This window comes from Anser brachyrhynchus, assembly GCF_964034855.1.
Source record: "Anser brachyrhynchus genome assembly, chromosome: 2".
Classification (NCBI taxonomy): Eukaryota; Metazoa; Chordata; class Aves; order Anseriformes; family Anatidae; genus Anser; species Anser brachyrhynchus.
In genome coordinates, this window is record NC_137695.1 from 7,662,644 (window position 1) to 7,687,144 (window position 24,501).

At 40.0% G+C, this 24,501-nt stretch overlaps 1 protein-coding gene across 10 annotated transcripts in view; it reads right to left on the minus strand.

The window, feature by feature from the left end:
* Positions 1–24,501, minus strand: part of KMT2C (lysine methyltransferase 2C) — a 197,773-nt gene that overhangs the window by 71,617 nt on the left and 101,655 nt on the right. For 6 of the 10 annotated variants that reach the window (XM_080578524.1, XM_080578523.1, XM_080578526.1 and 3 more), the window contains exons 8-15: positions 20,398–20,569; positions 19,085–19,199; positions 18,192–18,364; positions 17,256–17,413; positions 14,605–14,718; positions 12,074–12,813; positions 4,277–4,396; positions 1,724–1,840 (exon numbers count right to left, since the gene is read on the minus strand). In XM_080578524.1, coding sequence (XP_080434650.1) covers positions 1,724–1,840; positions 4,277–4,396; positions 12,074–12,813; positions 14,605–14,718; positions 17,256–17,413; positions 18,192–18,364; positions 19,085–19,199; positions 20,398–20,569 — 1,709 coding nt within the window. The remainder of the gene's footprint in view (positions 1–1,723; positions 1,841–4,276; positions 4,397–12,073; positions 12,814–14,604; positions 14,719–17,255; positions 17,414–18,191; positions 18,365–19,084; positions 19,200–20,397; positions 20,570–24,501) is intronic. The other 4 variants (XM_080578527.1, XM_080578528.1, XM_080578530.1 and 1 more) reach the window with 1 other exon arrangement.

The window sequence follows — 24,501 nt, forward strand, 5'->3', positions numbered from 1 at the left end:
GAGACATAAAAACGAGCAAGTCCTTTTCTCAACATGAGGAAGAGGAAGCCTGTCAAAATCTACAGGGCTGCTTGACAATCACACTATAACAAGAATGTTCAAAGATGGCAAGTCCACAGCAGAAAAAAAATAATTTTTTTTGCAATCCACATTTCCCACTATTTTTATACCAAATTCTCTCCTCTTCCAAGAAGCAAAACAGGACTGCAGATCACAAGGATTTTAAAAGGACTTCAAGTATGAAATAGCTTAACTATCAATTGCAGTGAGCAACCACTCACTGAAAATCACTCAGTGCTACTGGAATGGGAGATGGCAAATATAACTATTGCTTTCTCAAAATTCTCAGGGGGGGAAGCCATCAGACAGGACAGCTAACATCTGATCGTAACAGAGAACTTGCAGCCACATCGAGATATATATATATATATATATATATTACGTTTTGTTAAAGAGTCAAAGCCTTAGGTATGGTAAATCATGATCTATTGGGTTTCTTTCAAGGCGTCAGCAAGCCCAGAGACAGGGAAATCTGATTGACGTAATTTACTTCACTGCCAAATTGTTTTGGCAAAGTCACTCACCAGAGCTCCTTTAAAAAAAAAAAAAAAAAGGCAGCTGAACTTTTTTTTAGAGGAAACAAATTAGAGTAAGTGTCCTTGCACTAGAATCCTGAGAGGGATGGCTGCCAACAGGCCCTGGTGTTCAACACACGCACAGTCTGGAAGACTGATCAAGGCGCAAGGTGACAAAGCTTGCCAACAATATTAAGATATTCAAGGTAATAAAAATTGAAAGACAATTGTGAAGAGCTATATAAGAACTTAATAAAGCTGAGTTCTGGTCTATAAAATGTCAGATGAAAGTCAACAAAGATAAAATTTTAAAAAGGAAGACAACTAACAAGGAAGGTCAAAAGTCTGGAGCAGCTGCCATACAACGAAAAATTCTGGGATTCGCCATGCTAGCAAAGAATGAGTGGAAGGAAAATGAGGAGGAATGACAGAAATTTATAAAAACTGAGTGGCAGGAGGTTAATAAAAAACAACTCTCAATGGTCTCTCCTCTAAGGGCACTCAGGAGGAGAAACAAATCGAAGGAGGTATTCCTGTATCCAACAGGCTCATGAGCTGTAGAACCAAAAGAGGTTAGTTAACGTGACTATCAAAAGTTATTAGAAGCACACAGACAAATTTATGAAAGAGAACTCCAACAGAGGCTGTCCGAGACAAAGACACCACCTCCTGTTCAGCAAGTCCCTGAGCCACAAAGCGTTGAAGTATCTCATTCTCTATGGCTCTTCTGTTTCTGTTCTCTTCCCTCAGCAAGCAGGTTTGGTCCCCTGGGTAGAACCACCTCTGGGCTGATCTGCTAAGGCTGCTGTTAGTTGTATGCACATGCTTGGCTCTCCCCTTTTCTGTTGTTCCAATGAATGCTGCATTTACTTGGCATGTTTTCCACTTGAGGAAGTGGAAGGAGTACGCCAAGCTTCCCAGCAGTTGTCCCTTTAAGTGGCAATAGCAGCATAAAATTGCCTCGGGTCCACTTTGCTTCACTGCTCTAGTTCATAATCACACATACTTAATAATAACCAGGTTTTATGGAATACCTCTACTTTTTAGTGTTATTTGGTTTTACGCAACATTTTAATGAAGAATTACAGCTGGATTAGGTTATGTTACATTAACAGACTACAACATGACTTGAAAATAAATGTTCTTACCCCTGGAATGACTACAGTCCCAACTCCATTTTTCAGTTTCGATCTACCTCTGCCACCTCGTCCTGAAAGACCTGCACCACGTGGCCTCCGCTTCCCTGGGAATCCTGATCCACGGCCCTATTCAATATAAGATAACAATTTAAATTCAATCTGAAGTCCTTTTGTTATAAGGGAATCAAACTTATTCAATGCATCTGGGGAAAAATACAAGCAAAAAAAACCAAAACCTATGGTTTCAAGTGCATAAGGGCACAGTCACCAAGTTACTGCATAAATCATTGTGAAGTACCTCTAACTCCTATAACTACTTACATGAATTAATATGATCACTTTTATCATCTGTGAGAATGCAGCCAAACCCAGAAATGTATATTTTCTGTTCAGGATTAACTGGAAATATAGAAATACTATCTTTTCTACATTGCAAAGTATCCAAAGTAAATACCCTCTATTATATGATTCACTTTTCTTTTTAAGCAGCCAGCTTGGTCAGATGAATTCTGCATGTGGTCTGGGCCCTTGATTAATTGCAATCATAGACACTTTTCTTACGCTATTAATGATCAAGCAAACACTGGAGTTTGTTAGGGCTCAGTCCTGTTCCCAAAGTGAAGCAGGAGCTGACTCCATTGAACTCTCTTAATTCAGCAGATACAGAGAGAGCTTTTTATATTACTTATATCAATCAAACTCAGATCAATACTCCCCATAACAGTACACTTCTCGTAGAAAATACACACTTATTTGAGACACCTTCTTTTCCCCCTTCCTTTATTTTATATGCAGAGACATATGGTTGTAGTGCTTCTGTGCTCTTGGAGTATTCACAAAGTGTGTTCAATTACAATTTACTGCAGAAAAGCAAATATATATATATTTTTAATAATAATAGTTACCTGATATTGCTCCTGTGACCCAGTTTGATTTTTTTTCCTTATCATTTCAAAATGAACTGAACACAAACTGTAAGAGGAACTCCCTCCTCGCTTCCAGAGAGAAAATGAACATCCTGACAATGTCCCTGAGTTCTGGCCAGTATGTCATACACCTTCACAGAGCTTATATTTCAGAGCTCTGCTCTCTATAAATGCTGATAATTATGGTATATACCCAAGAGAGCACCTCTCCTGCTACCAAGTAAGCAATGAGATTATTTATTGATTTTAAATATGTGAATAATCTCTGCTCCTAAAATAGCCCAAATCCATCCACGGGGTATCTAGAACACGACAGCGCATGTATCTAAACATTTGCTGGAGACTACTTTTAATGCCAAGACAAAGGATTTACTCGATAAAACTGTGTTGACTGAGCAACAAAGCTCCTTGGGGACAGTGTCACCAACATACATGAACAGTTTCTGCTGACAGAGAAGGGAGCTCTGTGGATGGAAAGCAGCATTACGGGCTCAGTGTTGCCAACAGGATTTTTCAAATATGCCACCTCCTGATTTAAAGACGATATACAAGTTTATGGTCAAACTTCAAGGGAGAATTCAGGTATCCCAATGTTAATTTTTTATCAATATCCACCTATTTCAACTGATTCACTCTTACAAAATGAGGCGATGTAATGCAACACTACTTTAGGAAGCGAGAGGAAGGACACCACTGATGGCTCAAGAATTTGTATGTAGTAAAGGTGAAGGGATAATGTTGTCCTTACATATATATGGAGTTAATACGTATGCACAGACAGGACATACAAGCATCAATTATTATTAAAATGTATACTCTTCTGACATGTTTCTTATGCTGTGTGTTTCAGATTACATATCAGTATTGTTATTTTCACAGAGCTAGTAACAGGAATAAGCACATACTTGTACCAATGTTAATGCTGAACAGTAAGCTGGAAATTAATGCTTGAAGCAGCAAAAGCTAAGCTAATGTCAAATTAAAATAAAAATAGCATGAGTGTTAAAGTGAGATGAAAATAAAATTATTCGGAACCTACAGCTATTTGTTAGTGTTTCATCATTTAACCTTTTGGTCATTAAAAAACCTAAATTCTATTTAGTTTCTGCAGGTATTTTGAATGGTAACCATCACTGTGGATGCAGGCTTTGGTCCATCCAAATAGGCAGGAACGGTGTTATTTATTCCCCCATAACCTAAAAAAGCTGTCACTTTGAATCCACTCTCTGTAAGGCTTCTCCACAGCTACAAATTCAAGCCCCACCTCAGAGCTCTGCTCCTTTCAGCGCCTGGCTTACTTTCCTGCCAGTCTTAAGGCCATTTTCTTTCTCACCTAACTTATTTTGACAGCTACGTAAAGCCAACCACAAAAAAATGAAGTAGTAAGCACACACAAAAAATGGTATTACAAACTAGTCTTTGCCATGTAAAATCAGGGCAATGCCATCTTATCGTACACTCTGGAAAGCAGATTTTTTTCTTTACCCTGAAAGCTCCAGAGTTTTAATGATTTTTAAACGTCTTAAGCAGTACTAGAAGGGAAGATTAATTCAATTGTGATATACAGAATGTCATCAGCAGTCTCTGCAGCAGAAAGATAGCAATGGATACATGAAAATAAATTCAAATTATTTACCACTTTGATGCTCCAAATGGCACTGCCAGGAAGCTGTCTGGATTTAAAAATGTCCCGACCTTCTGAAATGTCTGGGGACCAGGAAGGTGGGCTGACTGTATTATTGGTACTCCAAGCCCCCTAGGACACGGTGGGTGAGAAAATAGATGTATAAAACTTGGCAACATAAAAAAAAAAAAAAAGAAAAAAGCAAGCAACAAAAAAATCTGAAAAGCAAAGCACATGCAGGCATAGGCATTTCTGTGTTAACGAGTAAATTAGTTCACACTGAGTGAGAGGAAGGCGGGAGATTTTTAGGCTGTCATTGAAACTTACACTAGAACAAATATAGCAAACTTCAAAGTGTCGGTTAAGTACAACAACAAGAGTTTTATAAACAGAACATTAATACAAATATAAAGCAATCGATCATAACAACAAGTTACATCCCCAAATTGTATTGCATCAAACTGAGGAGGCAGGACTTTAGGACAACAGGGTCCCCTTTTGCACTTCAAATCCCATTTTCAGAGAACAGATGTCCTTCTGCGACGTTTGAGTCTGAACGACTGACAAGCACAGCGACGACTAGTCTTAGAAGCGCATGAAAGAAAAGGAATATAAACAAGCCATAGAAGAAAAATAATAATAAAAAAAAAGTAGCCATGGTAATTAAAACATCTCTCTCCTGCAAGTTTGCCACAAATAAACCATTGCTAGAAAAACCATTGCTAAATTCCACTAGTAAGGTTGTATCACCCTGGTGTTTTCATGTTACAAACAATAATATGTTGTTATAAACATGTAATAATATGCATATATACTGTGTACCTACAAACTCTTTTCAAGCTCCTGATTATATTATTATCCCTACTTATGTAGTTCCCGTCATGGTGACATGTCCTATACCTCTTCACCAGAAATACAGCAAAGAAGAAAGTGCTAAGATGTACACGAGAAGATGCTGAAGTTCCTCGTGCCAATTAAAATCTGAGGAAGACCTTCTTGAACCCTAAATAAAGGCTGCAGGAGCGAGCCGTCACTGACAATAAATACCTCCATTCTAAACTTGCAACTGAGCATATCTGAAGGATAATGCATTTTCCTAATTTTATGTTTGGTAGGGGAAGAAATAAGTAATACTAAAGATGAGAAGCAAAGCAAATGAGAAGATGTATAGGTTTATCAGCTCAAGAATGACATTGAGCAGTAGGACAGCATGCACGATATGACCACTTGTAGTCCCAACTATTCATGCATGCTAACTGCTCATGTGTTCAAGCATAAACACTTTTATACCTTTGAATACTGGTCTATACAATAATATACATTACAAAAAAAAAAAAAGAGCTATCTACAAAATGTGTTTTTTTGAAATGAATCGTTCTCCACCAAAATGTGGGAGATGGTTTCTTTGGAATCAACGATTCATCAAAACATATATTCACCTCTGACTACGAACAGGTACTCACTTTGCTAACAGTTCTGCTGAAAACAGGGCCACCCATCGCCTGCTGTCATGGCCAAGACCTTCCTCAGCCGTTCGAGGCAGAGCTGAGTTAGGCTGGTCTCCCGACAGAGGTGTGAGGCCACCGCTCGCTCACCCTCGAGCAGGCGAGGGGCAGCTCGTGCGATGGCTCTGCCTGCAGAGCCGGGTAGCAGTGACCTCCTGTGAGCCGCTTGCGGGGCTCGGTGCTCCAACTGGCACAACAGATCCCGAAGAAGTATCGGTCAGTGACCTAAAAGCTTAATGATGCGTAAAAGTTGCATTTTAAAAACGCCAGCCCTGGCCAAGTGGTACAACCCACAGCGCAGACACGCTGGTATTCAGACTAAATCTACTTTCTAGGGTTTTGGCTGTGTCTGCATGGGAAATATGGCACCTAGGAGAAATAAAAACTTCCCGGTTTTGCCCGCACAAGCGGGAAATCAGACACGCAAGCTACAAACCGCTTTGCGGACGGAGTGCTACCTGCGTGTTTTCAGCTACCCTGACCAACGCCACAGCTCGACCGGCCATGTGCCAGCAACTGCTGCCCTGAGCCTGCCTTAAAACGAGCACACTCCAACAGCTTAAACTGCAAAATTTTGCTGTCCCTGGGGTTTGTGCGACTTCAGGCAGGCAGGCAGCACGCGGACAACTGTGCAGATCAAAGGGCTCGGTAACCTCTACCGGGGACCAGAGGCGAGCAACCGGAGGCAGAAACCTTTTGTGCCTGTGCACACTCAGTGCAATGGCGTAACGCTCCTGGCACCACTGTACCAAGTTAGAAATGGGGATGAAGAGAGGAAAAAAGCTTCCACAGAGAGAGAGCTGATACACCCATCCTAGCGCAGCCTTGGTGCAGCTCCTCTGCTCAAACCCTCCCTGTCCAGCTGGGCCAAACCCTCTGGGCACCCTTGGGGCGCTTGCAGAAGGCAACTCAGGGCACAGCAAGGACAGAGGCAGGCTGCTGGCACCCCACGCCTGCTGCTGCTGGCTACAGGAACCTCGAGGTGAGTACAGGAGGGTTGTAGGCTGCAGATGTCCAGGGTTAGGTGGGTGAATCCCAATCCTCCGGTCTGTAGCGGCTTCCACCAGACAGAAATGGAAGGAGTGAAGCCTGGTTCTGTTCTGCCAGGAGTCCTGTCGTTTGTTCATCAGCTCTCCTTCTGTCAAACCTTGTGGTTTTAACTTTGACATTTAACTAAGAAATTTAACTTTACTATGTTAGCCTTACTTTTAAAATCAGGGAACTTTGGATTCTAGCAAGATAAAGTTAGAAATGTATTGTATGCAAGTTATAATTCCCTTATTTCTAAAATACGTTATGTGTAGTAATTGTTCTTGTAATATGGGAACTCAAAGAAAACCTGCACAGCAAGCAGCACAAAGAAAACCTGTGCATCACGAAGTCTTCCCATCAGTTCACAAGGGAGGGGACATGCTAGCAAAGGGTCAAAATCCATGAACCCAAACATGCTGAAAACACTTAACAGCTAAAACTAGCTGCTCCCACTTGGGATGTACAGCATTATTTTCCCTTCTAAGAAGATACAACTCCTCTCGTGATTAGGTATAGTGAAAAGATTAAGAGGCAAATGGAATATTCAATCTGAATAGGAAATGTTCAGTCTTTCAAAACACAATGAATTGCGTATGATTCACGAACCACATTGTTCAGAAGTAAATTGGAAATTTAATCCAAGTTTTGTTGTAGATCAGAAACATTTGAATTCTTGGTCAGATAAACTTAATTAAAACCACGCACTTCCACAATACTTGGAACAAATGAATTACATCAAAGAGATGCATTAATTATATTTTGGCTTTTAATTAATGCCTATTGCCACTCAACACTGAAGAAAGTTTTATTCGGGGCAATAACGAGGTACTTTGACAGAAAAGGGAACTTCTAATTCTCCATCGTGTTTCCGAGTCCTAAAATTGAACAACACAGCTGCGAGGAAGTTATGACAAAAGAAAACACAATGTCATCAAGGGGCAGGAGATCCTACTCAATTACCACTGGCTGTGTTTGGCAGTTTAATGCTTTATGGAATACGCTGCAATTGCAAATATCCAAACCTGGACTTTCCTTTTAACATTTCATGGAATTTTAGGGCTGTGAACAAAATTTCATCTGTTCAAAATAAGCCCCTCTTATTAACAACAACAACATAAAAACCTAACAAAAATTAAACCTTCAAATGGACCCTTTTTGACCTTTTTTTCAACATTTACCCCTATAGTACCAGACTAAGGAGTACCACTAATCCACTTAGCCACTAATCGATAGTGGAAAAGCCACAATTTGTAAGAAAGAACACGAATCATGACATTCTGCATTTTTAATTTGTACAAAATCCCTTAAAAAACCTAGAAATATGCAGTGAGACATCTAATAGGGATCACCAGTACCTTCACAATGAGAACAAATCCCTTTCTTTTATCTAATGAGTATTTTCCATGGAATGCATGGAAAACAATACTTCTGGAAATCAAAACCTATAAAAGCTGATTATTTTCTGTTCAATGTAATTTCATAGATCATTCTTGAGTCTACCTACCAGCCTCACAATGCTGCACTACTTCGTATTATGCTTCCCATACACAGTTCAGTAGCAAAAATAACTGATGATTCCAAATTTCTCCCATTCAGATACACAGAATATACCCAGTGCCACTAAAAACATATGCTTGCAGAAAAAAAATACTCACTTTTCTTATAAAGATTTATTTCAAACTTGTTAAATATCAGATTAGTCATCAACAAACTTCTGTGGTAATTCCTTTCGAGACCCCTCCTTCATGAAAAAAATAATGAAAAAGATCAAAGCAGAAACCCTGCCCCCTGGCATGAACCTGAAAATTACTTGTGGGCATGGGTGGACAATCTATATGATTAGTCCATGGAGGGGATGCTGTACAGATACAGCTCTGAGGTCAGCCCTGGAGCAACTCTGCTGTACGGGCAGCTAGTAGGAGGTACCTCTGGTCTATGAACTGCATTCAGGGTATGTGTAAAAGGCAATTTGGCTCCCTTATGGAATAGGATAAGAACAGACTAGAAATGGACTACAAACCACAGTAAGCCAATGAGTGAGATGCCAAGCTAGGTGGATAGAGTCCTCTTGCTGGGCTGGATGCGGGGATCGAGGGCTTACCTGTAGCTGAAGGCGTGGATAACAGGCTGACCTAACAAACGTCATCAGCTGATGTGCGTGGTACTGAAGGTTCCTAGCCTAACACAGGGAAAAAACATCTTCTCCAAGTGGCAGAAACTTGTACCACCAAAAGTAACTTTTACAGGTACAGCTGTACCTACCCATGCATGTCTACACAGCTCCCTTTTTGTTTTGGAGTGTTTTCTTTTACTTCTAACCAAAATGGTTTTGGCTGCAGGAACGCTAAAGGGGAGAGGTATGGGGAGGGAACCGGTGCTGACAACAAGAGCGCAGCCCTGGAAAGGGGGTCATGAGCTCTTTTAAGCAGAATTTTGTCTTGACTGTTTGTGAGATGGGATTTAGTCTCTTCAAAATAGGAGCGATGTAATGGTATCTCAGACTAAAGCCTACTACAAATGTAAGCTACTACAACCCAATACTGGAAAACACTTCAGATTATATATTGCTTTGCATTCAATATCGGAACCGAACACCTATCCAAATATATTTTCTTAACAATCGTATCAATACATTTTGAAGAAAGAGACAATCATTCATCCTAATGCACTACACAATAAATTAAATGTAATGAAAACAAATCCAAATCAGAAACTATTCATTTATGTGGATTCCCATGCCTCTGGTGAAGGCCAAGCTTATGTGTCTTATCAAGTTGAGGAAAAATATATTCAGGGTCCAGGGATATTTTTCCTATTCTTCTCCATATGAAGTCCCATAAATCCATTGCAATACATTTCTTCCTCTACTTAAAAAAGGAACAGGGCATTCCAAGAAGAGGCTACATATTAAGATTTAAACCTCCTAGAAGAAGTGGATAATATTGCCATCTGTGGAAATTGGCTAACGTTGGCATACTCACAGAGTGATCAGACACTTAATGAAGCATCTATTTTAAACCTGTGCAGTCCTGGATAAGCGACCAGTGCTGCAGCGACGGCTCCTTTGTGCAACAGGAGAAAGCAGCTCTGGATGCAATGTGAGCTTCGCCAAGGACAGGAGCCACACCTTCCTTATTCAACACACAGAACCCAACCCTATTTCGTGTGATTTTTCTCCCTTACTTTACTGGCCTCAAAGATGTGTTGCTAAGCTCTCATCTAGCTGCAGTTCTTAACCCAGGTCCTGACAAAAAACATCACAACAGCATTAGACAGTGAAGAGTCTGAAAAAGATTCAAGACCAAATCCCTCCCAATTAGTTATGCTGAATTTAGACTGCTGGTAGAAGGTTAGGCAAACAGCTGTTTTTCACAAATCAAGTATCCGCAGGGTCTTCATCTTCTTTCTGTCCTTTCTCAAGACAATTTTTCACTGATTTCCACGAGGTGCTGATCTGTGCTAGAGCCAAATACTCAACGAGAAGTAAGAAAGCATACTGGGGCTTAAAACCAAACACGCACATGCTTTTCTTACCAGAAAATCACTATTCACTTCACCGAAGTTCCAGCTTAATAGGTGTTCAAAGCAGGGGTCAAAGACTACCAACATCAAAAGAAAACCTTCACAGACCCCGACAGGTACTTTGAAGACAGATCAGTGACTGCACAAGTAACGCGTCCAGTTCTACAACAGGTACTGCAAAGATGCTAAGTACCTTGCTCTTTTGAAGTATAATCTGCAAACTGATGAGCGGATTATATTAAATCAGCACTGCTGGGATTTTGGTTGTTACTCCTCCGTTCTATCTAAACTGCAGTTCAACTCAATTTTATTTGCATTACTCACAGCACATACTGAGATGTTCATGTCTATAGCTATACGTACCTATAATATACAAACTGCTACTACTTTTACAGCTTTTTTTCCCCCTTTTTTTTAAGGAGATGCATATCTATTCTGATACACGCATTTACAGCCGGGGAGCAGCCTTCACGTTGTCCGAAATGGGCTCTCTGCCAATTAGCTGATTTTATTAGCAGCATTATGATGCTGGTCCCTGTTAAAAGCAGGGACAAACTGCACAGAAAAATAAATACAACTTCTACTGGAAAATGAAACAAGACAGAAAATTCCCCAGCAGAACACCTGATTCCATTTTAGACTGCCTAAGAACTCCACCCCTTTTAAAAAATGCATTATAAACTAAGGTAAATTGTTAACTGAGGAAATGAATTTACAGTACACAGTATTAGGAAAACATTTTTTTAAAGTGATTGTGTTTGTTTACTTTAAGACAATAGCACAGCAGAAGTAATCAAACACTTTCCTCCTCCTTGTAGCTCAATGTCTATTTCTATAAGCTCCGCCCTGCTTGAATATGAGAACACAAAAACCAACAAATGAGAGATACTCTAAAACCTTCCAAATTGAATTTCTTATGTTTGTTGCCTCTACTACACATTTTCACATTTTCAGAACATTGTCTCATAGCTTAACAACCAAAATTTGATTCTATTTTTGAACTCTTAGCTAATGTGAAAATGGAAAGAACCATGAAAACTTCAGAAAAACATTAAATGATCAATGTAGAAGTCCCAAGACTAAAAATTAAAATTGCGAAGGGAACAGAAATGAGACACTAGATCATCACACTGACATACTTTCTGATAAACCATTTCTCCCCCAACTAGGCTACTAGGATAGAGAGCGGGATGTTGCAGGAGGCTATAGACTCGAGCGTTCTTTCCAATTAACAAATTTAATCCTAAACAAACAACAACAATTCATACCAGACAGCTCTTGCATGGTATTTGCTCATGGAACAAAACATTAATTATTTGCAACAGCATTAAAAACATTGATTAAGAACAAAATCTGGAAGCACGATGGAAATGGAGTTGTTGCAGATTTTTCTATGGAGTCAGTTTAAGAAAGGTTACAACACTCTGAAACTATTAGCCAAAATAGACGAATATGCAAAGAGTGAGAAGTTAAAAAGACACAACATTATGTTTATCAGCATTTGTAGCGGATGTATTAAAAATACAGTACGTCTTATATTTTGTTATAAGCACGATCCAAAAGCAACTGTAATTCTAACTGCAGAATCTTCATGAAGTCTCTGACCTTTTTTGAAGAAGCTAGCTACGCACTCACTTGGGAGAATAAATGCGTACTGTATTCTAAAAAATAACTGAATTTCACGTATTATACTGAAATTTTAACAAATATGCGCTTCATAAACATACAATGAGATATTGTACATGCTTACCTGTCTTGATCTGGGTCTTCCAGGAGAAAACTTCCGTTTGGTGATGGCTGGTTTCCCCATGCCAATTTTTGGAGTGACTGATATGTAAGTCGTTGGGAGAGCACTTCCAGCAGTGGAAGGCAACGCTGGGGGCTGGCTGTGCTGTACATCCCGTGCAGAATGCAAGTCTAAGGAAACATCCGGTGAGGAAGACACGTTTGTCTTGTTTAGGTTAACTGGTGGGGGAAGTGAGGGGTAAGTCTCAGCTGGTGATTTTATGGGTTTGTCTGCAACTGGAGAACTGTTTGCAACACCTTCATTTGCAGAAGCAGTTTCTACTTCCAGAAGAGCTGGTGTTTCTGACTTTTCAGGGGTTTCTCCTTTTTCTACCTCTTTTTGCACTTTTATTATTTCCAGTTGATGCTCTACATGGATACAAACATCCCCTTTACTTTCGTTCCCTTGTATTTCTGGCGTCACAGTTACGGTCTCAGGTACTGAAGGCAGAGACCGAGAGTCTACTGTGGATACTTCTGATACCTCAACGCTACCTTGAAGTGGCTGTGTCTCTTCCACTTGTTTGTCTAACTCCTGCTGTACTACAGCTTGAACGCTTTCCATCACTTCCATCACTTTCTCGGTCTGACTGTCACCAGTTGCTGGTGTCTTTTTGGGAGACATTTCCATTTCAGCAGAATTAACTTCATCAGAGACTTCTGTTTCCAGTTCTGTGGTCTTTTCTTCTGGCAATATGCCTGTAACTAAGCACGAAGTATTAAAGACTCAGTATGAAAATCAACAACTTACACAAGTGTACTGGTCAACAAGTACACCTGGTACACATTATGTATTTTAGTTAACTGAATTTTATACATACTTTAAAATATACTTTTAAAATATCTTTCCTTGAACCTATGTTTGTAGTAATCTGTATTTTTAGCATATATTCCCACTGTTGAATCCCTTCTTTTCCCACCCCGGAAACAGCAGAATAAATCACAAGTAGGACATGTTCAAGAACAAACTCAAACTTGCCCCTTCACATGTTGTCTACAAAAAAGGTATTCAGGCAAAGTAAGATTTCATTAACGTAATAGGGCAACTTCTCAGCTGGTAACAACATAGAAAAGGTATTTCCAAAGGTAGGTACTAGGCAAAGCTCCCACTGCTCTATTGCTGGAAATCAAGTTCACAAATGAATAAAAACTACAGTGCGCAACACGGAACATTGCTTTAAAATACAAAGAGCATTCACTAGAACCTGGACTGATTTGGGGGGAATCTGAACACACATTTCTGTGTAGGCAGCTAAAAGTAGCGTCTTCTTTTTCATTTCTGCTTATTGAAGATATATGCTAGCATACATTTATCTATTTTTAAGGAACTGTCCCAACACTTCCACGAAACAAAGAGCTAAGAAGAACAGGACATGTATAAATAACAAGCATTTTCCTCCTAGCGCCCTTCCAGACTTCGGGAAGTCACCTGAAATAATAATAGTTGACATGATTTATCAGTTTAGTCACGTCTTAAAAGATTTTGTTCCAAGTATTTGTCTAGCCTTCCCTATAACCTAATCAAGCACCTTTCATTCACAACTTACTTTGTCAAGGAGTTGCAGTCTTACATCTATTCCATGGAAGACCACTTCATTTGCTCTGAATTTGGCTTCGCATATCTTCTTTTGATGGACCTTGATTCTCTTACAGTCCACTTATTTACTATTTCACTTGTACTTCTGAGATTCACACTGCTACACAAACTCCTCAGCCTCTACAGTGCAGAGCCTAGCATTTCGTTGTGTCTTTTCTGATGGTTTTAAATCATGGCCCCTGTACCTACTACAAGATACGTTGACCCCAAACCCATTCTATTTGTATTCTTCTCTTTGGCTAATACTTGATGTGTGCTTTTAAGATGCATTTATTCCCAGAACTTAAAGATCAGCTACTGCAGCACACCCTGTACAGATGAGCTGTAGTATTAAACAAATTCTCTTTTATTTGCAAATGGAAAAAAGAAGAAGTAAAAACCTTATCCAAACATACACTTGCAGCTTACAACTTGCACTTACAACTACAAAACACAAGCTGGAAAGGTCTAAGGTGTGCCCCAAAACACACCACAAGAAATTCACACGTACCATTTACTTGCAGCTAAAAACAAAAGAGACTTGAAGGGAAAGAGTGAGCAACCTTATTTTAACAGCAACAAATACTGGGGTTTTTGATTTTTTTAATGTAATCCTCCAACGTACGAAAGCATCTGTTTTTTCACCTTATACAGAAAGCCATTCCTACCACACAATTGAAATGATTTTCTCTTACACAAATCTTCTGAAGACTATCTTTCCTTTCAATAGAATACTACTTCAACCAAAAAATGAACACTATTTCTTGAGAGTTCAGACAGTGGAACCTAAGCAATTTGTCTCCTACTGCTTTCCAGGCATTTCTTCTCCTAAATTTACAAAGTACCACAAACCTTACTAAATGGAAAAGGGTTCTGAACGCTGTCGTGGTATTTTCTCAGACTGCAAAACTCTTTCTTACCATCTGTGACGCATCCGACAGCTGATTCTTGACTGGAGCCATTACCAGTAACGGGTTGTTCCTGAAATGTCGCAACCTCTCCACCGCTTTCCATTTCCACTTCATTTGTACAAGCTTAAGGAAAGACAAATAAATTGTCAAAATTGACATACCGTTTGTTCTATTACCTTGGCATCAGTAGTTTCTGTCAAGGCTTGACCTTTTGGCTAAACAGAGTGATATTTATCTATATGATGGCAGTTAGGGCACATCAGGTCAACAAGAAAGTTGGGAAGGACGTATATAGTACCCCTTGAAGAAGTCTTTTTCTCATTAACACTGAAGCTGTTTTGTACCTTTCAGATGGTGAAAAAGATCTGTAAAGCAATTATATATATACACCTAATTGTGAAAATATAATTGAGACATAGTCACAGACTCCTTTGCATTACCTCAGCAATATAAAAGGTCTTTTATCAAATTCCACTCTGCTAAATTCAACAGAAATTGTAGCACAAAGGTTTCAATTTTTTAAAATTTATTTAAAAAACAAAAAACAAACAAAAAAAAAACTACAATGATTCATGACACAGATGAGGTTCCAGCTACTATCAGCACCTGGAATACTGATTTTCAACCCATTTGTTGAACTCCAACAACGTAACAGTCCATTTTGCTGCTTTAGTACCAACATTTTTATCTACAAGCTCCCCATACTAAAATATGAAATTGCACGAAAAGGGTGCTACTGAGTACTTCTTCGGTTGACAGTATTGTTATAGAGCACAGAAACAGGAAGTGTGTGTTTTTTTCTCATGTAAAAGATTTTTCAGTTAAGGAAATTCATTAAAACGCACTAGAGCAGGAGCAAGAAAAACAAAGCATGTAAGTAACTGCCAGCTCAAGAGGAACTGATCCTTCAGGGACATCAGCATAAACAAGGTAAACGAATATAGCTTTCTGTTGAGGAAGGCCTCTTTAAAGTTCATAAAGCCAGGAATTATTAGGTGATGCTACTTTTAGCACCTAAAATCTACTTACAGATTCTTGTCAACTTTAAAGCGCTCTGTTAACGTTGAGGAAATGATCATTTAGATTTGTACAGTTAAATTAGATTTGGAGCCAAAGTGCTCTGCTGGGCATAAAACACGGCATGACTATACTCGTGCAATAGCTCCAGATTGCTCCTAGTAGTTGAGATGACAGCCCTATTCTTCCTTGGGGAGAATAGTATGCTCGTCAATGTTACTGTACTAGCCAGAAACTGTAAGAGACGAATTACTTAAAACTTTAGCCTTTCAAAGAAACCTAACTTACTCAAAAGGGTTTCCAGTAGAAGACGGGGAGTTTATATATGACTCAGACTTCTTCCTAAATTACCTAAATACTGAGAGTCTAACAGCCTCTACTAATCTTTCAGAACAAAAGTTATCTTCAAAGTCTGAAGTTGCCACTCTAACTTGGTGCACATGTTCACTGACAGAGCTCTTCCACTCATTTGCCTATTGTCTCTGCCCTTTCTCTGAGGTTATCTTTTTCATCAGTTCCTTACCGCTCATCAAAGGTATACGCTTACATGTACATAAAAGCGAATGTCTTGCTTATGCAAAACTTCAGTCTGAACACATAAAAGCTACAGCTCTTTTGTAGTCCAACACTTTCCAGTCAAAAATCACTGGGCTTTCGAAAACAGAAACTTATGCAACTGAGCTATCTACTTCTTATAACAAAAGATCAAAGCACAGGCATTGCTGTTTAGGCATCAGAAATGCACATGGCGTTGGTAGAGCAGTTAATCTGTTAGATTTTACCTTGCTTCCAAATGAAACGATAATTGCATTTCTCTTAGGAAATTCAGCTTGCATGAGTAGGCACTATCCAACAGAGCACATGGTACAAATACAGAAAGGCTTTCAGTTATTTCATTACCCAGGTCTTGTGGAAGACTCACCAGACTCAGATCAAGAGATCCAAGTTCTCTCTGTATTTCCTTACCATTGCTGAGTACTTAAAAAAAAAAAAAACTTTATATTTTTCTGTATCTTCCCTTTCTGCTTTTTGCTTGACTTGTATATTTAGACAAGAAGCTCTCAGAAAGACGATGACTAATCACAAACTGTTTTGAAAAGAACACCTGATTAAAAGCTGTTCAGTGAAATGCACCTGGCCCTTGAACACAGCCCAGCTCCCACTGCTATGTCCTACCTGGACATAGTGAGGGCAAATGGGTAGCATGAGATGGACAGGTACCAAGAGGGACAGAGGAAAACTAGATGTCTCCAGGAATATCTACCAGAAGCTGGCTTGTGCCTGGTAGACAGGAGTTTCCCAAGAGACTTCTCAAAGGAGTACATTTATGAACTATACTAATTTAAAAACAAACAAATAAAAAAACTAGAGAAGTTTACAGCTACAAGTTGTGAAGACTGAGAGCTACTATAAAGGTGCTTATCTGCCTGTGTTTCTAATACAGGGTCCTGAAGCCAAAGAGACAGCACATTTAGAAGACAGATAATGCACAGATTGCTTGAGAAGCCACTGTTGGTTAAATAAAGGAATGGATGAAGTCTACAGAATAGGAGTGGCTGGTTCACAGAAGCCTTAGTGAGACATCTGCAGATATTTGGATTTGATGTTAGTGTTTTGCAGCTCTAAAGATTACATTTGATTACCTGTTATACTGTCAGGTTCAGGAATGAGTTCGGAAGTATCCATTACATCACATGACTGAGTCTGATCCCCTTCTTGTCTACAGAGAGTGCAGATGTAGTCCTTCAACTGAGACTCCAAATCACTACCTGGAAATCTGTCACATTCTATGTGAATCCACCTGGGGAGATTAATTTAGTGTGAATGTGATTTTAATAATAAAAAATATAAAACATACTACTAAGATCAGTTGAAAAATAGCACAGTTCTCCATTCCTCTGGGGAAATAAAAAAAAAATAATCAACCAATGCTTTACTAGAAGGAATTTTGGAAAAATAAAAATGATATGGATATGTTTGTATGTCAATATCTACATGAAGACCGAAACTGTTGCTAAAGCCAATCAGAAAGCACAACATGTGTAGCAATATGAAGATGTTGCATAGCAAGGTACAAAGCACTGAATATGAAATAGTCAACATTCTTCAAGATGCCCAATAGCTTATTTTTTAAATTATTATTATTATTTTTATTTCTGGCATAGGAAAAAAATATGTAAAATGGAACAGAGAACACATGTAAACAGTCTTACGTAATCAATATACATGTAAAAATTAAAATACCCTGCTTATAAAAATTAGGATGATGACCCTTCTTGTCTGTTTACTCATAAAACAGATGCAATGTAAGAAGCAACAGCAGCACATATTTCTCTTTACACCTCACTAGCAAGAAAGGACAGGTAACTGCCAATTACGAATTATTTACTAAGATTAAAGTAAGGCTACCCAGTACTGTCCGTTGTATTTAGGGCTGGAGTATCAACATGTACAAAAAGATACAACAGCATTGTGCATCATGCAGTTTACACCTTTCACAAAAATGCATGAAATGTCATTCAGCTTTCTTTAAGCTTTAGGCATTTTGGTACCCTTTAATAAAAAATTAGGATTCTTACCTTTTGCACATGTGACAATGCAACATATCTTTCTGGAAGTCTTGGAGGCACAGCTTTTCACAGAAAGGACATGATAAGTTGTCTTGCTGTTGGTAACAACTGTCACACACCAAACAATTATGGTGCCACTGACAGCTGGTTCGTGTGCCACACTCAGCACATACTCTACAGTTCTAGAGATCACAAGAATTTATTTGTTAATTATGATATTTCACAATGCGATAGAACTGCCATTAACTGACATTTTTCTCTTCTGAATTAAACTAAAGGAAAATTCTATCTTTAACAATACTAATAAATTTTCCAGGATTTGATAACAGAACATAGAGACACTGCAACTGCAAGAAGAGTTTCCTCGCACTACCCCCTCACCTGAGAAGAATATTTCTTATCTCTGTCTCCATATGACTACCACAAATCGACTATGAAATCACATACATCTTGTGTATAAGGATTTCCCTTGTTAACTTGAAGCTGTATTTTTTTTTTTATTGATTACTCACAAAGTTTCTGACAATACAAGAAATTCTCCTTGCCCTCCCCAAACCCACAGGAACCCTGAGCTACAGAACTGCTCTTCTGGAAAGCAAGAAGTGGTTGCATATAACGAGCCTTCGAGGATAGATTACATGCAATACACTGCACAGGTTTTAGTTTACATGTGGTTTAGTTCATGAGATCAGCTGTCACTAAGCAGAGGTTATCCACTCCACTTGGATCCTATTCTTCCCTTTTCCCCTGTGGAGCCACATGTCTACGTACAAGCAGGATTTCTTCAGAAATTGCAAGGTATGTTACGTGGTAACACCCATCTGCAATACACCTAGAACAGCATCGTGTGGGTAGCAAAAGTTGGGCCCCTATAATGAAAAGGAATTATTCTTTCAACTTACTTTACATTTCCAACCATTTGTTGGTACAGAGTCCATAACTGGTTGTAGACAGAAAGTATGATAGCCTTTGTCGCATGTATCGCACACCAGCATCTTGTTGTCTTCCCCAGAATGTCTAAGAATAACAAAAAACAATGGTATGAAAAAAATTATTGAAACAAACCATAACAAAAAATCTGTTTAATGAAAAGTCTAACCAGAAATACAGATAGCTGAGCACATGAGAACACATTAAAACCACTTATAAATGGTTCCAAAGATGATACCCTCAAGTTCATATTGAATTCATAATGAATTCAGACGCCATGCTTACTTTGGAAAGTGCTGAGCCTGTGGCAGCCAGACTTCTGGAAATCAGCCCATTTTCACTTACACAAGTGTACGCAGATTTAATGGCATTTCTGTACTGAAATCAGTTCAAAATCAGTTCAAAATCAGTTCAAAGATTTGCTGTCAGCTGTGTGTGATCAGGGAACAAACTTCTTTAAAGTGAGTGGATCTGAATGCTGGCAAATTGTGAGTATTCTTGGAAAACAACACAGCACAGACTGATCAGGTACATGAGGAAGCCGCGAAGTGGCATTTTCCCTTCATGCTGTCCAGCTGATCTGACTAAAGCTGAACAAAATTCTTATCTTTTCTGTTAAGCCCTTGAAGAAAGCAAGCGAGCAAAGAACCTTACACTGCCCATCAGATTGGGTTTTATGAGAACAAGTGCACAAGTGGTCACAGTTTTCTAAGTGGCAACAATCATGCTTTCCTGTCTCAGTACTTGTCTGGCGTAACAATTCAATCATGGTCACTCATATTACTTCTTTCATTTGCTCAACTAAGCTTTAGGATTGTTTTCAGAATGACGCGTTATCTGCCTCTGAAAGGTACCATGGAATAGAAGAGACGGCCTACTGCAGCGGAGCTACCCAGTAATTGGTACATGCACTGCTGAAATGTCAGCTGAACAAGAGCCCAGGTTCCCAGACAGGAAAGATGCTATAATAAACTAATTTATTGATTTGGTACATTTGAGAAAATTCCTCCTGTATAAAAGGATGATGAAATCACAAGCTTTTGCAGCTCTCCAGAATCTGCCAAGTTGAAAATAACCCTGGGGGTACAAAGTGCAGAAAATCCAGCTCAGCTCTTTCACAAGACAGATCCCAACACAAAGATTTGACCAAGTTACTTAAATTAATATAATATCATAACACGTATCAGGCAATGATCTACAACTTTTTGACAGAAGAACTGTTAATAAAACGGATGTTCTGAAATCACAGAACCTCCTCCCCTTGTGTCATGGAAGTCTTACTTACTTGCAGTTCTGGCACACTTTGCAATCAGGACACTGCCAACCTGCTCTTTTTAAAGGTGTAACTTGTATGTCTAGGCACATCCCATGGTAGTGCTGGCCACAGGTAGTACAAAAAAGTTGATCTAAGAGGTCTCCAGGGCTGTCGCACACCGCACAATTTGCTTCTTCCTTTGCTACAAAGAAATCATTTTGCCAATTATTATTTCATTTGAAATGATGAATAATGCAATAAACTCCATGAAGCTAAGAAATTCTTCAGTAGTTTTTATGCACATAAAACTTGATCATTCTTACAAAATTGGAACTTTATTAATATGCTTAATAACCACTCCTTTCGTTTGGTCTGCTGATATACTCAACTATCTTCTCATAACAGAAATACATTCATTTTAAACCTTAATAAAAGTCTCAGCAAAACAAACAGGTTCACAGGTTTAGGTCTAATTCTTCTCTGGAACAAGTACAAATAAAGCTCCTAGCAGAATAAAACTATTATTTATCTGAGGTGTTTGCAATATGGTTGCTCTAACTTGAGCTAAGGCAAGCAAGTCTATCAAACTAAACTCAAAACTGCCAGAAGACAAGCCCTTCCACATTGTCATAAAAATAAAATACATATTTTGCTGTGCACCACTGGCAGTCTTTAAAAAACAGGAGTGTGAGTATACATCTTGCTCGTGCCTGAACACACAAATTCTTGGGTTCACACACTGGAAAAATAGGTCTAAACCAATGTATTCGTTCAGCTGGTCCTACCACACATCAGTTTTTATAAAGCCATGGAATACAGATGTCTGACAACTTTCTCTATGTCAAGAGAAAAAAAAAAATCTTACAGCACTCTAATGCCTCCATGCCTGAATTGAAAATATGACATTACGGAAGACAGAATGCTTTCCATGACTTGTAAGATGTATGCTTTGTCCTTCCTATAAACGTGTGGCCTCTACAAATAAATCCCACTTACCCCTGTTAAATAGCAGTATTGCAGTTCCACTGCTAAACTCTTCTGAGGTTACACTTGCATTAAGCACGCTCATCTTCTCACGGCTGCTAAAACAGAGGTGGTTCACCAGAGCTATCTTGCACAGTGATCAAATGTGCCCTATTCTAACGCTTCAGGGATCCGGTCTTTTCCTGCAGCTGTTTCCCCAAACGACTGGGGTCACGGTGGTTCTGCACTGAGGAGCAGGGAGTCTCCCTCCTGTGCTCCCAATGCTCCCTCTGCTGGCCCCAGTTACAAACCAGAAGGGAAACCTGCACCTGAAGGCAGAGCGTGAGCTACAGGGGAGGAAGAGGTCTGGGTTGAGTCAGAACTGGTCTATGTTCTGCCAGTTTTAAAATTTAGGTATGTTTCACCTTGCGATTTTAATATTAGACTCATCTTCTCTGAGTCCATTCGTATATATGTTTATATACATATATTCAACTGTAGATATATATATATATATAGTGTATAGATAATAAAAACTCGTGAATTAGGTCTTCTTATTGAAGTCATTATGAAGTCAGGTACCTTGAAATTTCTACAATACCAGCTCCTAACATCAATACTTCTTTTTCCATTCATACTTAGTCGAATCAATTTGAGCATTCACTCAGAGTAGAGAAGGGGAAAAAACAGAATTCTGTTTTCCTTCTATATAATACAGCTGGAATAAAAGGTAAATATTCAAAATTTTGATTTACTTTTAATAGTGGTTATTATATTTGCTTCACGAATTACACTAGGAGGCAAAAATGCAGAATCCTACAAGACGTTCAATTAACAGAAAACAACCTAGCCTGACTGGAAGGAAAACATAGACAAGTATGTGCAAAATGTGGTCAGTAAATGTGTTTTGTTCTTTTTATTTCTAACAATCCGTGGTGACCAAGGATGTGCCTCACCTGAACAGATGACACTTACCCTAGTTCGGGATTTTCAGCTCTCTGAGACATGATTAACTGCACGGGAAGGTTTTAGACCTGGGCTACGTTACCTGGCTGTGGGTAGAAGGAGCACTGCCGCGTCCTGCTTAGTGAAGACTCCAGGTGAGGGTGGGCAGGCCAGACTTAAGAATGGGGAAAACTCTAATCCTTTTGCAAATTTCAGCTTGCCAGCTCTAAAGCACTTATGGCTGCAGAGTGCTCTCAGCGCTCGGTGCCAGAGGCGCAAACAGCTCATGAGGCCAGCACAGGAGAGCACGAGAGCTCTCCCACCTACCTACCAGCACCGCAGGGCAAGGGATAGCAAGGGGCACCGAGTCAGCTTGGCTACAGCATGCTCACTCCTTCTCCCTCCTCCTGCAAGCAGCATCTCCTCTGTGTCTTCCCACGCGATGAAGCTCACACTGTTTTGGCTGCCCTCACCTGCTACACACAGCACTGCTCAGCCCACTTTGGATAAGAAGAATTAAAAGAACGGTGGGCAGAACAAATCTGACATGAGGGGATGAAAAACAAAGTGGGACTTCAGAGGACAGAATTAATTACTTCCCAAGATAAAGGAGGATGTGAGCATTTGGAACAGTTGCTAGCATCACAGGAACACTATCTTAAAACACTCTACAAACATCACTTTTAGAGTTAAGGACAATTAACTGGAAGTCTCCCACAAGATGGATGTTAAGACTACAGGGCTCCTGTGCTACGAACTGTTTCCAAACTTGCAAAAATACAGTAAATAAATAAATAAATAAATAAAATTCAAAAACCGCACTGCAGTGAGAATGCCAAGAACACCCCTATGCCAGTGTGTAAAAGACCAGGTGAGAAGTATGGTGTCTGTATTACAGAATCACAGTCTGGTTGAGGTAGGAAGGGACCTCTGGAAGCCATCTGATCCAACTCTCCTGCTCAGGCAGGGCCACCTAGAGCCACTTGCCCAGGCCCACGTCCAGACAGCCTTTGAAAATCTCCAAGGAGAGAGATTCCAAAACCTCTTTGGGCAACCTGTGCTCAGTCACCTTCCTGAGGAGTAAAGGAGTAAAGGAGTGTTTCCTGGTGTTCAGAAAGAACCTCCCGTGTTCCAGTTTGTGCTCATTGCTTCTTGTCCTGGCACTGGGCACCACCGAAAAAAACCTGCCTCCAACCTCCTTGCGCATTACCTTCAGGTATTTCCATACATGGGTAAGATCCCCCCAAGGCTTCTCTTCTCCAGGCAGAACAGTCCAAGCTCTGTCAGCCTTTCCTCCTAACAGCGATGCTCCAGTGCCTTAATCATCTCCACGGCCCTTTACTGGACTCTCTCCAGCAGATCCATGGCCAGGAGCCCAGAAGTGATCACCACACTCCAGGTGTGGCCTTACCAGCGCTGAGCAGAGGGGAAGGATCACCTCCTTCAACCTGCCAGCAATACTTTGCTTAATACAGCCCATGATACCATTAGTCTTCTTTGCGGCCAGGGCACAACTGCTGGCTCTTGTTCAACATGGTGTCCACCAGGACCCCCAGATCCTTTTTCTGCCAAGCTGGGTGGCCCCCGGCACATCCTCGTGCCTGGGGTTGTTCCTCCACAGGTGCAGGACTTCACACTTCTCCTTGCTGAACTTCGTGAGGTTCCTACCAGCACATTTCTTCAGCTTGTCCAGGTCCTGATGCTGACCAGCCAGTAGCTCCCTCAGTCCTTCTGCCTGTCCTTCTTGAAGACAGGTCTGACATTTGCTTTCCTCCAGTTTTCAGGTACTTCTCCCAGTCACCGTGACTGACCAAAGATCAGAGAGGGTAGAGAGTGCCCTCGCAATGGTATCTGCCCCCTTCCTCAGGGCTCAGAGGTGCATCCCATGACAGCCCACGGACCTCGATTTGCTCACGTATTCCTTGACCTGATCCTATTCCATCGAAGGTACATCTCCCGTGGTCCAGCCTTTCCCCTCACCTCTGGGACCTGAGAACCATAACGGCACTCCCATACATCCCCTTCCTCTCCTCTGTAGAAACTACCGTTTGAATAAATAATACTAAATGGAAAAAGAAAACTTCAAAAATATTTGAATGAATATTTCAAAAGTATTTGAATGAATTACATTTCAAAGTTTGAACGTAACAGCGCCAAACGAAGCTTCCCTTAAAAGACGCACAGGCAAGGTAACAAGGCTACGCTGCAATACACCTGTGATCAGCA